This window comes from Lytechinus pictus, chromosome 5 (genome assembly GCF_037042905.1).
Source record: "Lytechinus pictus isolate F3 Inbred chromosome 5, Lp3.0, whole genome shotgun sequence".
Lineage (NCBI taxonomy): Eukaryota > Metazoa > Echinodermata > Echinoidea > Temnopleuroida > Toxopneustidae > Lytechinus > Lytechinus pictus.
Genome location: NC_087249.1, coordinates 34427317 through 34440296, shown reverse-complemented (window position 1 = coordinate 34440296; position 12980 = coordinate 34427317). Strand labels below are relative to the sequence as shown.

The 12980-nt window shown below is 35.1% G+C and overlaps 1 protein-coding gene across 1 annotated transcript; it reads right to left on the bottom strand.

Moving 5' to 3' along the window:
* Positions 1-6049: 6049 nt before the first annotated feature.
* On the bottom strand, positions 6050-12799 carry LOC129262042 (uncharacterized). The gene is made up of 2 exons (XM_054900078.2): positions 12285-12799; positions 6050-10181 (listed from the first exon to the last, which is right to left on the bottom strand). Exon 2 carries the CDS (start codon positions 10109-10111, stop codon positions 8375-8377), a length of 1737 nt encoding a protein of 578 aa, XP_054756053.2. The 5' UTR covers positions 10112-10181; positions 12285-12799; the 3' UTR covers positions 6050-8374.
* Between the last annotated feature and the right edge of the window lie 181 nt (positions 12800-12980).

Sequence of the window (12980 nt, the reverse complement as noted above, 5' to 3'; positions counted from 1 at the left end):
AATTTTAGGGAAAAAATACAGAAGATTTCCAAAAAAAATTAGCCCGCGCTTTGCGCTCGCATTATATAAATAAAGATTATGATAAATAAAGCTAAGAAGTGACTATCAGGACTACCCCTTCACAGAAACCAAAAATCATCTTCGAGTGGCCGATCGGAAAAAATATTGCTGAAAAAAATTCCGGGCCCCCCTATTGGCGAAGACTGGATACACCCCTGCTTAGACCACTCGACCATAGACTTACTATTAATGGTAGAATTCAGAAGGAGAATGTGAACTACATTTTCATGATTTTTCTATATTGTTATATATGATCTTACACTGAATGAATACATCATATACATGTAGAATCATAATCTCCATTCCTATATATTTTATATGCTTGTGGAGATTTCCTGGAAATAAAGGGCCTCACATTCAAAAATCTATTGGGAATTGCAAATATTAACACAGCGAGATTCCTGTACATGTATGAATACAACAAATATTGTCATTCCTGTATGTCACATTGTCAACACCAGGGCCCCGTCTTACAAAGATTGATCTGGGGAGCGTTTCATCAACATATTCATCCGACAAGTTGTCAGGTCTGACAACTTTCCTTGATTATGATTGGCTGAGAGACACTGTTACCATAGTAACTGTCGGATAAAACAGTACTTGTCGGATAAAACATCTGACAAGTCCTTTCATGAAACGCTCCCCTGATCAACCTCAACTATGAAAAGCCAGCTGCGCCAACATCTAAAACTCATGTTATTCTAAAAAAATTCTAGATATGATGTATAAATTCATACATTCATAATTTTCTTGACAATTTGGTGTGTTTGAAAGGACATTTTGTAGATTTCCTGTAGAAAAAATTACGACACCGATGGATTTCCATATAGTTATGATTGATTAGATGAATCATAACTCTTTGTAAGACGGAGCCCAGTTGCGCTATCCGAATGATTATCTGTTCAAATACTGATCTATGAACAACATGACAAAGGTCAGATGTGGATTATCTTTGAGCCATGAAAGCACCATACACCAGAATGAATTCATTTTAGCATGAGATTTGATGCCAGAAACCAGTAGAAAAGAATGAATGTTGAATCCTCATATTTTTACATTTTATTAAAGCAAATTTATAGAAATTTAGAGAATGGGCCATTAGTGACAGGCTTCTGAAAAAAAAATCCTGGTGGGTGTTTCATAAATCTGCTCGTAAGGTTACACACAACTTTACAAATGACTGGAACATGTTCTTATCTCCTAAATGAATGACATAGGGATGTATCATCTAGAACAAGAAGCGGTCAACAGTCATGCTTAAAGTCATCCATATCTTACGAACAGCTTTATGAAACACCCACCTGGATTAAGAAAGACTCACAGCCCATCTTAGGGTTTGTTCTTATTTTTGAAAAAAACATTTGTATTATAATTAATTTATACATTTGAAATAAAACAAAACTAATAACCACAAGCCAAAGTACATGGTTGCATGTGCGTAGAGTGATTCATTTGAATAACCCATCTGGGTTACTGTAATTTTGTTTGTTCACTTGGGTTTTTTTTTTGTTGGAGATGGTAACTACATGTAAGATGCAATGATTTGAATAGGAGATATTAACTACCGTATTCTTGAATCTCCAAGCATATGAGGTGATGAAACTAAAGTTCAAACTTTTAATCAAGCTTTTAAAATAGTTGAACCTATACTTATTAGAAGTACAGTATTTGTATCTATTGATATATAAACCAATTTTATCTTGTGAGTCATATTTTCCTTTGTGATCCATCTTTAAGTGGGTTATGTTATCAGGTTAGGGGCTGTCAAGGTTGAAGATAAGATTATTTTATTTGCAAAATGGAATATGGCGTGACATTTCCACTTATGAATGGTGAGGTAGCTCATGACTTTAATGAACTTTTCCATGCATTGCAAACTCATTGATTTGTACTGTGCTGAATACTGGTTGTCAAAATTGAAAAACCAAATTAAAATAATTTACACAAGAATACTACAGCATTACATGACATTGAAGATGTTATGGAAAAATTTGATATACTTTTTGATAAAAATCAATGAATGAAAAAAAAGTGTGGACATATTAATGCGATCTTACATGTATTTAGCAATGAGTACAATGTTAGCTCCGGTAAATCTGTACATGGCATCGTCATTCATTCATGCTGAATATTCACCTTTTTTCCTCCAATAATGTCAAACTTTGATCCACCACCATGGAACAATTGAAATCAACATGATTATTGCAACTTAGCAAAGAGCTTTTTTAATGTTGAATTTACACCGAAAATGAAATATTTAATGTAATATTATTCAAAAGAAACGATGATTGTGTAACATTGTCAGCTCACCAATTTGAGTACTGCTCAGGATGTGCATATCAGCATTTTGTAAAAATACATACATGTACATATGTAGGCAAACCATTCAAATGCCATGATGATAACATTCTTATTTTCATCTGATTTTTGTCAAATCAGTATTTGATCATCACAGTTAATATGTGGTTTCTCAATGTCAGGAGTCCTGCTTAGTGTGAAAGGGAACACTGCAAGTGTATATTCAGTAATTAAACAAGGATGTGGGAATGCAAAGTAGTAATGAATAAGTAAGAAATGCTCTGCGCACTGCCAATAACATTTTTCTACTTTTTTTAATTGTTGAAAATTATTGAACAGGTTCCTGTCTTATAAAATTTTATTGATGCCAAATACAACAAATTATCTGTTGCAAGCTATCAAAATGGTGCCAATTCATTGTTTTTTAAGAACAAATTTGTCTTGGAATTTCTGCATTTCTTGTCAACAGCAAACCTGTGTTACTTTTAATAAGCATTGGCCTTGTACAGTGTATAAATGTCTGGAAGCAACTTCTTAGTTCCTAATGTTTTAGCATAATAGCAACAAAGTTTCTTATTGCCCCTTGAAATGTGCTCTGACTGTATAGAAAGTGAGAATCTAGATTATCAAATGTATATATGCTGTTTGGATGTGTAATCAGTCCAGTGTCAGTTTACTTATGAATAGGGTATCAAAGAACTGTATATTTGCAATTGAATTTAATTTGAAAGAGGACTTGCAGTGCATGTAATGAAGTGTAGATGAAGGAAACAAATCAGGACTAGTTGTGACCAGCTGCATCATACATGTATTACACTTTTATGCTTTTCACACTGCATTTCCTTAACCCCATACTATCCTTAACCCCGGACTATCCTTAACCCCATACTATCTTTTTTTCGATTCACACTGTCTTTCTTAACCCCATACTATCTGCTTAGCCGGGGTTAACGCCTTAACCCCGGGCAATCACACAGCTCATAAATATTGATGATTTTACCATACAGAGCGCGATTAACGTGCAATTTTGACTTCTGTGATTGGCTAATGCTTAGCCCCGCTTTTGCTTAGCCCTGTTTCGTTTCACACTGCATCTCTTACCACCGCAATTGTGGTGCTAGCACCACAATAAGCCGGCTAACCCTGCTTTTTTGCAGGGCCAGATAGTACCGTACTATTTACTGTGCTAGCCCACTTTGCTAAAACGTAGTGTGAAATTGGTGAAATTGGTGGGGCTAAGACCCCCCCCCCTTAGCCCCACCAATTTAGGACAAAAAGTGCAGTGTTAAAAGCATATTTGATTAATAAGTTGCTATTATTGTTAGCTACATGTAGGGAATGCTGTAGTACCTGTTGTACATGTATGTGCAGACTGTAGGTACCATAATGTTTAACTTTCTTTAACCCTAATTAAATCTGATTGTGAATGTGCCCTTCATTAAAGGGATGCTCCAGGCTGAAAATATTGATATATATACTAGTAAATAGAGAAAAATTCACAGAGCAAAATGCTGAAAATTTCATCAAATTCGGATAACAAATAACAAAGTTATTGAATTTTAAAGATTTGCATTGTTCTGGTCGAGGCATGTCTTCATAAATATTCACTAAGTGGCTAATGATATCACATCCCCACTTTCATTTTTCTTATGTTATTACTTATGTTATTACATGAAATCATAATTTGTTTCATTTTTTCATAAATGTGTAAATGATGTATCTCCATTATTATAAAATAAGTTGCAGCAAGAAATAATCAATGCACTTAATCAGTTGTCAATCCAATTGGTTTTGTTGTAGGTAGAACAAGTGGCTATATAACATCATCAACCCACCTAATGAATATTCATGAAGACATGCCTAGAACTGTTTCACTGGAATAATGCAAATCTTTAAAATTCAATAACTTTGTTACATGTATGTATAATCAGATTTTGATTTTGATGAAATTTTCAGCATTTTGCTTTGTGAATTTTACTCTATTTATTCTATATATCTTCAGCCTGGAGCATCCCTTTAACAAAGAGAGAGATACATATTGAAATGTGTGTCACTTTTCTATGATATTGAATAATTATCAATACTAGATCAGGATGTTGCTCAATTCATGTTTTGCTCTACCTACATGTACCAGGTTTTGATTAACTTTTAATGTGAACATCCCTCACATTAGTCAATCCTGTATGTAGATGGAGACTGGACATATGTCTGTACATTGGTGGGTAAAAGATAGTGATAAAGTCTGAATGTGAACATGCCTCAAATTAATCAATCCTGCATGTGGAAGGAGAATGACTAGGTCAGCACATCATCTGGTGGGTAAGAGATTGTGTTTAAGTCTGAATGTGAACATGCCTCATATTAATCAATTCTGTATGTCGAAGGAGGCTGCTGTTGGTCTGTACATGTGTTTGGTGGGTAAGAGATTGTTATTGTGTTTGAATGTGAACATGCCTCACATTAATCAATCCTGTATGTGGAAGGAGATTGATGTTGGTCTGTACATGTGTTTGGTGGGTAAGAGATTGTGATTGTGTTTGAATGTGAACATGCCTCACATTAATCAATCCTGTATGTGGAAGGAGATTGATGTTGGTCTGTACCAGGTCGTACCATGTTAGGAATGTAACCAGGGAAGCCTAGATCCTTGCTCCGTTTCCTGCCGCTATCACTGTCAGCCAATGCATGTCGCTATCAATATGGGACCCTGGTATCTAAACCAGCAGTGAAAGGAAATAACTCCATTATGGCCTTTAAGATACTTGAGCATTATGCAGTATGGATAATATTTCTTTCTTCTTGAGCAGTGTAAGGTAACATCTGTGCAGCCCACATGTTTTTAAATAGTCTGTGTGCTTTCAAATCCACCTCCAGTTGCTACAGGAAATCTAAAAGGAGAATGAAACTCATAAGGCTTATTCACCCTGTATCAGAAAATATTTGAAGTACTTTAGTGAAAGTTTGATTAAAAGAAAATAATGATATTGATAAAAGTTATGAATTATGTATGTTGAATGAATAGAATACTCACAGTCTGAAATAAGTTCTTCTTTTTTCATTATCACTTCATTGTTCCACAGAGAGGATGTGACGTACAAATGAGCTCTTCATTTTAATAACAAACAGTAAAAATCTGCCCTCTGATATTTTTAGGTCATTCTGTAATTATATTAAAATACATTTATATCTCAAGTACAACCAAGACAAATTGAATTTCTTTGTTAACCAGCTACAAGCTGTCGATTCTTAGAAATAATAAATCTGTGAATGTAGAGCTCATAATACTTCACAGCATCTCATTAGCACAAGTATTTTGCAGATGTAGTTATTTTTTTCCCTCCATCTTACGTTATCTGTCTCTCACCCTCTCCCTCCTCTCTTGAATCTCATATTTTTGCTGATCAAAGTTAAAAGTTTTTGTAAGGTCCAAGAGAATTCATAATATCAGGTTAAAATATCCAACAGAATGCTCTGTGCTGGGACCAGGAATACATGTATCAGATTCATTAGGGACCAGTATTTCAAAGAGTAACCGATTATATTCTATTTGAGCTTGAGATTAATTCAAAGTTCTAAGATTAAATTAAATCCGTCTCTCTGTATGACCCAATAATCCAACTTCTCCTTGGTTAACACTGAATTCTGTAACACTTTATTTTACTACATTCTAATGAGAAACACAACTCAAATATTCCACTTGATTTGTTTCTTTTAATTTAACATATCAATCAACACAACCCATAGTCTTTTTGAAGCAAAATATATAAATCTCACAGAATATAAATATCTTCATGATTTTAAGTCAAGTCAATTATTTTCATTTTAGTACATTAAGTACATGTTAGACAACAGAAATACAGTACATCGTTCTTACATATGATGTCACATCAATTTATAATAAGCTTTGGCATTAAGCAGTACATGTATCAATTTTCTTTCAAGAATAGCTAGACCCTGATTTTTGTTTCATCGTTGAATAATCAACTTAACCAAATGGTGTATAATTTTACAAAACACAAATTATTCAAAAACGTATTTCTTATTCCATCCATCACATTTTAGAGATTCAATGCAAAAGTATTAACTCTTTAACTCTCTGTATTTTTTTTTTTAAAGTGTGATGAATGTTGAAATCAAGCTATGCAATTAACTAACTTTCAGATTTTTAGGTGGTCATGACACTACTATGATTTCTGTTATTACAAATTGCATTGACATGCACTCTACATGCCAGCTACATGTACATGAACTGTTACAACAACAATGTTTGGATAAATATATTTAACCTTTTATTAAAAGGCATTTTACATTTGCAAATTTTTGCTTATAAATTCCCATTATATGAGTTGGGCTAAGGGAGGTCTTAGCCCCACCGATAATGCCAGACTAACCTTTGTTTTTTCTTCTGTTTTCACTAGCTTTCCAATGCCAAGCACATCAATGTAAAAATTGAAGAAAAAAAGTTGTCCGGAGGCAATTATACACTCCAAAATTGTTTGAAAACCGAAGTTGTGACAGATAATCTCTTTATAATCGTGTCAATTTCTTCTCTTATCACTTGTTTGTGATAAAATCCTCCTGTAGTTTTTAACCCACATATTAATAGTATATATTTTCTTCCAAAAAAACTATTCCCCAAATATTTATGCAGGCAGCCATTGAATTTGTTTGTGGTTGGTGAAAGCACGGACCTCTTAGAGATGGACATTCATTGGTTAATGTCTTGTAAAGAGGGCTTTACCTTAGTTATATGCATGTAGTGTGTGGTTACTCTTCCTATGAAATATCACAAAATGGAGACCCCCCCCCCTTCCCCCTCTCTCTCTCTCTTCTCATGTTTGTTTTCCCATTTTAACCAACATCTTAGTTGAATACATACACATTACATTATACCAACAAAGTGAACGTATATCTTTTAAAATTGCATAAGTTATTCTACATTCAACGATATATTTGAATTTAAGGCAATTGATACTTCACTGAATAATAACCTGCTTGCTGCAGTACCTTTTTTTTAAAGTAACTTTTAAGGCAAATTTTCTCTTTGTGGAATGTCTGTTTTTAATTAACTAATTCTAGTTTCACAGTATATTATTTGAACGAAATATATTTTGGAATTAATTTATAGTAAATCAATTGTATTATGAAGTAAACTAAGGAAAGCGTTAATTTCCTCTTTGTAATGAATTAGTACACCCAAAACTTTATAAAGGGTGTGTTTCATAGAGGACTTACATCATGTTAAAAATGCCATAAACAACCATGTTAACAGGGCTTAAAAGCAAATGAAAGTCAATGTTTTCATGGTGCATGTACATGTAGTTATTGTAATAGCAAAGTTACAATATATTGTAAGTTCTTATGAAATGGGGCCTTGATTTTTTTGCTACATTTATTTGCTAAATCCCAATGAAACATGAACAGAAATATGGCCTTTGTGTTCTACATGTTCTGGTCATATAAATTTGTCATATTTCTTTTTTACAATTGAGTTTGTGATTATTAACATCTGTTGTAATGAAATATAGAAAATTTGAAGAGAATGTTGAGATGTCTTAGAAAAGAAATACAATTTTGTTGCCTTACTGACAGAAAAGCTTTTGGACTTTTGTGTCAGTCGATTCCTATTCGTGTTGGTCAGAAAAACAGGTGTTAAATCTCGCGTACACTACTTTTCTCATAGTGTGCAATCAAGCTATAGCCCTTGTGCCATTCGCACAAGAATTGAAAATCATTGTGCATACACATCCTACTGCCCGTTTGCCAGCCATATGACAATTTCACTGTATTTTATTGAACTGGACATAAGTCAAGCTCTTCCTGAAACAGATGTATTTTTACAAAGCAGTTTAAAGGATTCTCTGTTTATTTCAATCCTGATTATCCTTTCATAAACTATTTTATGAACAATGACAGCTAAACAGTTTAATATACAAAGTTTAATATCCCAAAAGAGGCAAGGGTTGCTACTCTCTTAGTTTACTCTACTTTTAGACAAGATGAGGTAATAGTAAAATTATTTGTCTTCTTCTATAGTGTCTACCGATGATGCATCAAGGTTTCTTTCACATGTAACATTAGACAAATGATCAGACTCTGTCCTGTTTCTGATTGAAACTTGGGTGAGTTGGGTATCTTCTGCTCTCTCTGAGTAGGGTGGTGGTGGTTCATTGGGAAGGGGTTGTCTAGGAACGTTGCTTCTAGACATTGCACTGCATAAAACATGTGAAAGAGCTGGATCGAGAGGGTAGTGGTTCCCATCTGCCACAATAAAGAAGGGTGCTGTCCCTGAGGGGTTGTCCCTTGACAGGTCCTCCACCGTGTTCCTGTTTTCAGAACGGTATAATACTACAGTGTTTTGTGAGGGTGCCTCTTGCTGCCCTCGCGAACTTGGTGGCTGTAGGGCATGTAGGACCCTGTTAATTGGGATAGGATCTGTCATTGCAGTATCTGTTTCAAGTACTTCATTTTCAGGTTGAGCTGCTGGTTGTTCTGGAGCAGGAACAGAAACCACAAAGACACCACGACCAGCATCGTTCTCACTGCCTGGAGCTTGAGAGATCTCTGTTTCTGCCTCGTTTTCGTCATCAATCGGAGGGGAAGGAGATCTTCCATCCAAGTTCCTGGTGTTGCTCAGGGAACGGAATTTGTAAACCAGAGTCAGGCAGATGATGAAAAAGGCACAGACACCTATGATAGATCCTAGAATAACAGCTGCTTTGTGAATGACATCTTCCCTGTCTCTAGATTCAGTAGCTGGGAAGTGAGGATCAGGATGGTCTGGATGGTCCGGGTGTCCAGGTCCGGGCTGACTGGGATGAGGTTGTGTGGCAAATTCCTTGCAACATTCATCTAGAGTATCATCTTCACTTAAATATCCTATAATACACACTTGGTAAAAGGACCCTGGAATTAGTCTAACAAAGATATAATAATCCTCTCGCGTCCAAAAATGTTTTGGATCGGCTGCAGGGCTTTGTTCACGGAAAGTCACAAAGTACTTCTCTACGTCAACATGATGTGGTGGCCTCCATGATACCTTCACACTGTGAACAGTGATGTCTTCTAGAAAGATGCGCACAACATCTGAATTTGGTCTCTCACAGTATTGACCCACAAAAGAATCCGGGCATTCACAAAATGGCCTTTCGTTGCCTTCGATGCATGTACCACCGTTGAGACAGTACCTTGGATGACATTGCATTTCACCTCTCCTACTGCGATGTCTGCAGTCAAGTTTTCTCAGTACATCACTTGCTTGTCTCTTCTCATTTTGCATAGGTGCAACACATTTTGTATCCCCCAATATCACATTGAATTTTTTTGTATCATCTAACGTCCTTCCCATCACATGAGCAAGGCTGCAATCACACACTAGAGGATTATCTCTCAGATCAACAATTCTTAACTGTGGAAGGAATTCAACATCTTTCTCTGTGATTCCCTCAAGTTTATTACTTTGCAGATGCAACTCCTCCAACCTACTGAGTCTTGATAAAAGCCCAAAATCTAACTTGTCGATCACGTTATCGTTCAGATACAGCGCTTTTGTTTTGGGGGGAATATTGAAAGGCACTTTCCTTAGGTTCATGAAGCTGCAATCGACAGTGTGGTTGTAACATGTACATGAAATTGGACATTCTTCTCTCCTCTCCAACAACCCATTGAGAGATTTACCATGGGTAACATATGCATGGAGCACGACCAGGAGCATGATGCCCTTCAGAATAAATAGCGTAAATACCACGGCCATCTTTGGAGCTTCAGCATTGCGATGTCCACTCAAGAACTAATTTCCATTCTATTATTTGCCTTGCTGCTGTCTGTAAAGAGAAGTAGAAAAAGAAAAATCACTTAATGTTTTACAATGTACATGTACATCAGACGTCATAGTTTTGGTTGCATTTGTAATTGAAATTCAACTAATGGTCTTAACTAGTGTGAAAGTAAATTTCGTCCCCATGAACCCTGATATCGTATCATATTCAGTCTTACAAAAGTTTGTCTTTTTATAAAATATCCCACAGGCATACTTGAATTGACCATATACATGTACAATGTATGCTGTACTCATTAATGTTGTAATTTAGAAATTCAAGACTATAGATCCAAAATGATCACTGAAGTTTCACACGGGCTGTGGAACCATGAAGTAGTTGGGTAGTTGGGCTTTGAGCCTCCTCCTCTACTTTTTCAGTATTAAAAATTGTACAAAAAAACATGAAAATTACCATCTCATTGTGATTTTTTGCTTTTCCACCCCCTGAAAATTGTTCTTTAGCCCCTGTATCATACAGTTTTATTCAAGTATTATTTTAGAGTGGTTCCTTGTTTGCATGTAAAAGATTAACATTTTGTAGGTTTTTGTATGACCATTAACTTTAATATTTATTTAAAGGTCAGATGGTATTCTTGAACAAACATCATGAGTTGCAGTTATTTACGGTTTGTTTGACCAATTCATTCATCTCTATTTTTGCTTTGGCAAATATATTCTAATTTGCCGAGTACATGTTTGTCTGACATTTTTTCTTGTGTTTAATTCTCTTATTTTTTTCATTTACTAATTTGAAAACTAGTTTAAACATTGGTAGTTGATATGCTTTTTCTAATTCCAATTTGTGTTATCATACTGAATCTGACTGAAAAAGAAGTAAAATGATTAAAGTTATAAAATGATGACATGTCATGTACATGAGATACATGTAGTATGCATGTATATTTTGACTTAAAAAACTTCTTGTCAGTATTTCAATATTACTAGTTTGAGTGATTTTGACAGAAGAACAAGCAGCCAACAATTGCATGTACATGAAAGTCAGGTAGAAAATTTGGCAAATTGGCAGAAAGCTGCAAAAGCCATCAGTGTTGAATTCAAGCTATCAAGCAATTATCATGGATGTCATTTTTGCCAGTGCACTGTCAGTTTCAAGTAGAATCTTTTTGACAGATTTTTTGACAGACTTGTTCAGATATTTCCCAAACTGTTCAAATCAAGTGTATTATTTTGTTTGGTCTTTTTTTTCAAGTACATGTTAATGCACTGCAGCATAAATAACAAAAGTATCTTTTTTTTTAGTTGCTATTGCCTGATATTGTGTCATAGTCAGTCCATATGATGAAAGTGAAGATTACATGGAAGTTCAGTAATTCTCAATCAGAACTGTTGTCAGCCAATTTTGTATTTGTGGGTTGTGGTAATTTTCTTTCCTTGCAATTGGATTTGTTATTATGAGTACTATACCCATTGTTACAGCAACAAGGCATTTATCAGTATCCATTCAAAATCTGTTTTGGTCACATCATTTCCTAAAATTATCATGATTAAGCATTTCTTTTCGATAGCATCCTGCCTGGATACTAGATTTTACCTCATATTTCCTAAAATATTCTCCCTATGCTCCTCCTACATGCAAATGCAGGTTATCACTTTGTCTAAAGTCAAATTGTATTTTATTTTTTATTATAAAGAAATTTTGACTTATTGAGGTTAATGTGTGTTCTTGTAAATATGTACCCTCGGGTGTGAAATGTCAATATCAATTGTGCAGTACTGACTGTATTTTAAATTTGACTTAATTTTCTCTAAGCTATGATGATTTAAAATGAAATGTCGTTTCCTCTTTTTTGCGAAATGGCAAAAACTTTTTAAGCAAAATTAATGTGTTGTCCTGACTTGAATTTCAATGCATGAAATAATGAAATTAGAACACTTTTATACATGCATTACCCTGGTGAGAAAGATTGTAGATTTTATTGAAAATAGGATCCGTTATTTGAAATATGATATTGGGGTGGCGTACATGTAGGCCTACCACCTGTATATCCCCCAAAGCAAAAAAATATATATATATTTAAATTGTGTTACATGTGTATATGAGCAACAAGACATGTTTTGAGACACTATAAATGGCATGCATACTTACTGTGATATAAAATTGATGTCATTCCTGCTTAAAGGAATAGCTGGATTTCTGTTTTCTTCCTAGGTTTTGACTTTGCCATCTGTTCAGCACAGCAGACCCCTCCATCTCTGATAATAACATTTTTGATAGTTAGTAACAACTCATGCCAGTAAATTAACTACTACACTGGTGTATTCCGTCATAGCTCTTTAACACATGATCCCTATACTGATGTTTGCTATCAAAGCGACAGTTGGTTGACTGGTTGTACAGAATTCGAAGCAGTCCGTCTTTTGACACCAGAAAGACCATGCAACGCTGTACAAGCAACATCAAAAAGCCTTTGAGGGAAAAAAGGACAAACCACTATTGAAATCCGGTGCCAGGCTATGCCGTCTCCACGTAATACAGCTCTTATGCACACACAGGTACCATGCTGTACTGCACACACACTCACACACACACACACACATTAGTAAATACTGCACAGCACACTAGCTTGTGACATCACACATGCTGCGTCCACTCATGTGTGCCATAGCTATTGTCATGCATAATTAGGGACTTTTCTTTTGCAAATGACAGTGGGCTGGTATGCAAATAATGAGGTGGGTGGGAAGAAAAGAAAGATTGGTGATTGCGTGTACCATTCAATTATCATAAATATGTTTTGATTAAATATTGACTTACAAAGAGATAAGGAAGGTGAGGGCTGTG

Excerpts from the sequence above, each read along its gene's own strand:
- LOC129262042 (XM_054900078.2), bottom strand. The coding sequence starts at position 10,111 with ATGGCCGTGGTATTTACGCTATTTATTCTGAAGGGCATCATGCTCCTG.